General features: G+C 44.0%; 1 protein-coding gene across 1 annotated transcript in view; it reads right to left on the minus strand.

Moving 5' to 3' along the window:
* Positions 1 to 1,528: 1,528 nt before the first annotated feature.
* Positions 1,529 to 5,363, minus strand: part of LOC109467320 (protein sidekick-1-like) — a 12,098-nt gene continuing 8,263 nt past the window's right edge. The window contains exons 3-6 of the mRNA XM_019765264.1: positions 4,256 to 4,390; positions 3,647 to 3,817; positions 2,924 to 3,046; positions 1,529 to 2,194 (exon numbers count right to left, since the gene is read on the minus strand). Of these exons, the coding sequence (XP_019620823.1) occupies positions 1,905 to 2,194; positions 2,924 to 3,046; positions 3,647 to 3,817; positions 4,256 to 4,390 (719 nt within the window). The 3' untranslated portion in view covers positions 1,529 to 1,904. The remainder of the gene's footprint in view (positions 2,195 to 2,923; positions 3,047 to 3,646; positions 3,818 to 4,255; positions 4,391 to 5,363) is intronic.

Here is a 5,363-nt window from a genome sequence, read left to right on the forward strand (position 1 = left end):
GAGCAGTAATGGTCAAATAATGTGTCCGTTCTAGGGCCAGCTTCACCGCCACTGGCGGGACCACGTCGGCATTCGGCCGAGATACGCTGGGAGGGGGGCATCAGCAAGCAGGTCGTTGACCTCTGACATTAATAATACGCCGCCTTGCGTGTTATCATCAAACAGCAATAAATGTAGCTCAAGCGCATTATGTTCGGACACGGTTTCACGGGTGTGTGTGGCACGTGGACCAGATGTGAGGAATGTGAGTTACCCGAATCGCGGTTTGGGTGATTCCACATAGACACGGCTAAAGTAGGTCGGTTTGACCACCTGTTTCTACCGAGTACTCATGAAAACATGCATAAGCTCTAGATCTAGAGATCGATCGCTCAAGGTCACTCTACCAATTACCATTCCTATCCGGCCTGCCGTTGCATAGCTAACTTGATAAATAGAGACCTATGTTGTAAATATTTGCCACGTTGGGCTCTAGAAGTACAAGACACACACACACAAAGTGTACTGTACTATAATCTAGTTTGTAAATTAGGTTTCTTTTCATATGTACGTGATTTGAATATTGCAATTTTCAAACTTACCCAAAACAAACGCGTGACTGGTGACATGCCAACAATATCTTTTAAAGGCAGGAAACAAAGTTTACGAACGCAGATGTTTACGGACAGAATGTTCAGCCATTTCCTGTCGTTTTTAACATGGTATTTCAGGACATACTAAACTAATGGTATCGTGCACAGTATAGCCTAGATGCCAGACTCACGTTAGGCCCTTTGACTATACGTTTAGGGTGCAGAAACGTATATCTCTTTCTCAGCGTGCTTAGCTATATGGTCTAACTCAAAGGGTTGGGGCCTTGGGGGCATGTTGTCCATGGCTTGCGTTGTGTGGCCCCTGAGATTTCTGGCATCCTACGCACATGCACAGTCAGACAACGTATAGCAAGCTAAATCATATAGCAGTACGTACCTTGAGTCCTGTCAGCAAAATACGGTTCGGAAGACTGTTATGTCTTGTAGTTTTGTGGTGATAACTCTAGTTCTTCCCCTCCCACTCGCTCCTGTCCACTGATCTGGAGTTCCAAACACGCAAACAACCTGTCTTGGTTTTAGGGACTCAGTGTGACGTATTTCCGGCCTACATGTACGGGTTGTTAAGTAGCCCTCTGGAATGCTGTCCGAATGAGCACACTATAAAACCTGTGTGCACTGAACCTTTATACAAGAATACCGGTCAGGCCGGTCTAGCAAGGTAGTCTTTGCAGATTTTGGCCAGGCTGTCCCCAGTGATCAAGCATGATTTTGATTCAAAATCCCGAAACTCATGATTAGCCCTACTTGATTATATTATATTAGCACGTGAGGTTCAAAAACTAGGATGATTTAACAATAAAATAAACTCAAAGTTAAAATTTCCGGTAGCATTATTAAAAGAATGAAAACATTTAAAGGCAGGAATGCGCAGAGGTGAGCAATTGCCATTTTATTACCAATTTCAAAAACACACAAAAATCATACCAAAGGAGGGCACACAGTAATAAAACTGAAAACCTTAAAAAACAACAAATAATCAGAAAATCATTGATAATGCATGCGAAAAATAGATCTGTCTTCGAGACAATATCGTGTCTTGTAGCAGTTTCTTTACTTTAGAATCAAGACAAAACGAAAGACAAATCTGTTTAAATAAATGTCCAAAAGACATATACTGATTACAAAACGTTAAACATTGAACAACAGAAACACAAAATGAGTCCATAAGTAACACAACATAACACAACACAACAAAATATAACGTAAACAAACTCTCAAAATGAAGGGACAAAGTGATATAATTCAACACACTCTCAAACCATGTACATGTATATAGTAAGTCCTATATACTGGGGATGCTTCAGAAACTATTCAGGCAGGAGGTGTCTTGGCTGTATTCTGTGTCTGACAGACCACCCTCCTCCGTGACCTCTTACACCAAACGTACACTCCCACCCCGACTAACGCTAGCACAATCAGGGCTGCCAATAGGGCCAGAACAATCGTAAGGACGCTGTTGAGGGTTGGTTCAGGGTCGCCTGACTGTTGTCCGATGGTCGGGGAAGTTTCGGTGTTGTTGCTGAGGGAGGCAGCTATCGTCGTTGACTGTGTTGTTGTCTGTTGTGGCGCATTTTCGGTAGTTGTTGTTGCTGAAGTGGTGACTGAAATATAGTCATAGAAACTTTGATGAAGATTGGACATCCAGAAAAGACGGTGAAAAAAACAGTTACTCATTGACAAGCAACTGGATAGAATTTGAAAACTCAGACTTAAGTAGCATCCCCAAATGTTCGTCAGTAGAAGGAAACATTTTTGTGCTCTATTTCTTTCTCTTCTTCTTCTTCTTTTCCAAACAAATAAAGTCAATGACCTGGACCAGACGTCTGTCACCATGGTAACTGGTGTTGTAGCAGAAAGCCTGTGTAGTCGGGTTACATTTTGTAGCAGGACGTAGTTGAGAGCTGCTGCTCACCTTATACATGTATTTTATATCAATGCATATAAGTACCAATAAACAGAACAGTAGTTTGTTAGGCTAGATCATATGGAGGTAAACATGATGGATTTGCTTTGCAAATTTTGGTTTTTATTTCACTCCATACATATTTAGGTACCTGCAATATATAACTTTGAGATTGAGATAAGTGAAAAGTAAAGCTGTCGAGATTTAAAGTACTTGTCCTTGCATCTTTGTAAAAAAAAAAATTGGGAGATAATTGCCAAGTGCCATTTTTGTAAATAAAGCTGTTAAGATTCAAAGTGCTTGTCCTTGTATAATTGCAGTATGATTTATTTAGAATCTTCTATTTTTGTTTGGGGAGGGAGATGAAGTGAAATATTACATTTGCTCCGAAGCAAATGTTGGCCTTTCTAGTCTAGTTATGTATTACCTTCCGTGATGGTAAGGGACTCCTCCTGAGAGTAGTCGCCCCTGCCCGCCCCAGTCTCCGCCGCCACACGGAACCTGTAGGTCTCCTCAAGCAACAACCCAGCCACGGAGAACTCTGTCAGGTCTGGCGAGGAGAAACTTAATTAGATCTATTTCTTGATTGAAAGAACTCCTGTGTCACACTTCAAAGAAGCCACGTGACAAGCCTCACTGGGTCAGTCTACTGAGGAAGACCAGAGTGACTGGTGGAAAGCTCTAGGTGAGAGAACTTTTTGTGTTGGATCTGAAGTTTTAACTCTAAACTACCAACACTGATGAACTTTCATAATGAGAACTCCTATGAAATACAGGAAACCACCACCAAAGCTTGATTCAAGTCGAACTCTGATCTCATGAAATGTACGTATCTCATGATGAAGAATACGAAGACACCCCCTCTAGAAACAAATGCCCCTTCATTTAAATCCCATAGCCCCCACCAGGCATTTCTAAGGGATTGCGGATCGTATAATTCGGCGCAAGTAGGATCAACACTTGGCCGCGGTAAGGATAATATTTCCAATTCCCCTTATGGTCTACACGTGCAAGTGCAAACTTCTATGGCAAATTATTTCCCCTACATCCAGCATAGTTCGTCTGTTAGAGACTAGAAATCCCAGTCCACATACTCCATATGCTGCCCCATCAACACGACTCACAGAGCTCCTACACTACTACTACTCACCCGTGTCAGTCTCTATGACCGTAGTCCAAACGGTGTCTCTTGAAGCACGATATTCGATGATCCACTGTGTCAGGATCAACGCCTCGGACCCTTCCGGGCGGTCAAACGTCACCAGTACACTTGAACTTGTCGGGGTTTCCAAGGCCAAGTTCAGGGGCGGCCCAGGAATGTCTACTCGGTCAAGGAAAAAGGAAATAAGTCAGTTTTGAGTTGATAACTTCAGTTGTTCAGTTGTTAGTTTACGGCAAAAAGGAAAACCCATATCAAAATGGTTGGCTGGAGGCCGGTGGTAGTTCAGTAGTGTTTGGAGGGTCAAATTTGACTCAAATTGAACTCAAATTCGATTTGATCCGTATAGAAAGGTAGACGTGGACTAAATCTAGTCAGACCGCTCAAGCAAGATCGGAGGACAGGGGAATGAATTTGAAGAGTAGATTATTCACCAAACCATACTCTGTGTCATTTGTTCAACCTTCAAAACCACGTAAATTTCATAACAAAATCAATTTTTTTGCCAAACTTTTTTTATTCGCACGCTCGCATCAGTTTTGGGGTTCCCAGAGGATGTCATCCATATAATCAAATCAACATGGCCTTTTTGAGACTCACCGTCCACGATGACCCGTACAGTGACGGTGTCCGTGAAGCCGTTGGACAGCTCCCCGGTACAGACCCAGTCTCCCGCGTCACTCAGCACCAGGTTCTGGAGGATCAGCCCGTTCATCGTACTGGTCGTGCGCTCTCCTGTGGAACAATAGCAAGAGACCGATGTTCATTCATTTTCATATCAAAGTGCCTAATTATTAGCCTCTACCAGGCTTCTGGAGGCGGCTGGAAAGAGCTAGCATGCCAGGGAAGTTGGTCTCCACACGGGTGCGGCAAACTGTTCTCTCCAGCAGACCAACTCCCATGGAATGCTATCTCTCAATGGCCGATTTCTACTCTTTCCAGTCGCCTCCCGAAGCCTGATAGAGGCTACCTAATCACATACATGTACTGGTATTGTGCTTACTTGTAATTACAGGGGGCAACCTAGCCGAAATAAGCCAAGACTACTTCGCCTCAGTAGGGGACTATTGTATCCAGAACCGTGCGTACGTAGTTCTATACATGAATGAGTTAGGGTCAGAATCAGGCACGCGGTTCTGGAGAGTCTACGCATCCTAGGCACAGTTCTGGATACTAGTATATTTGGGGTCTGTGGGCTATCCAGAAGTGTGCCTAAGTCATGACAAAAGCACGGTTCTAGATACAACAAGGACATCGAAGCGAGCGGGTGTCTCCAGGCGACCAGACGCCCCTGCCTTCCCGTCCGCCACCGGACGATGTCCTTGGTTCTGAAATGGGGGTCCGCATGGCGGCCGCGCGGGAAGATATAGACTAGAGGTGGAGTAATGTAGTATGGGCAAAACGTTGTAGCTCGCCCCCTTTCACAGTGGCTGATGCAGACCCACCACCATGGCCACGCAAAAGTCCAGTTTATAATTTGTTTTCCAGTGTGCTCATGTCGACAGCGTACCAGAGGTTTACTAAAACATATGTACTGTGTGCCGCCACAAATCTGAACAACAGTATGTGTACATGTATGTGCAGGGGTGGAGAGGACTGAGCAATAACACAGTCTAATCACTACAAAATTACATGTACAAGACATAACAGTAGTCTAGACTGGACTAACCTCCTTTTCAGGCGCTCCGGGATTGCTTTTTTTTGGGGG

The sequence above is a fragment of the Branchiostoma belcheri genome, unplaced genomic scaffold (assembly GCF_001625305.1).
Source record: "Branchiostoma belcheri isolate BF01 breed outbred unplaced genomic scaffold, Haploidv18h27 scaffold18, whole genome shotgun sequence".
NCBI classification, from domain to species: domain Eukaryota; kingdom Metazoa; phylum Chordata; class Leptocardii; order Amphioxiformes; family Branchiostomatidae; genus Branchiostoma; species Branchiostoma belcheri.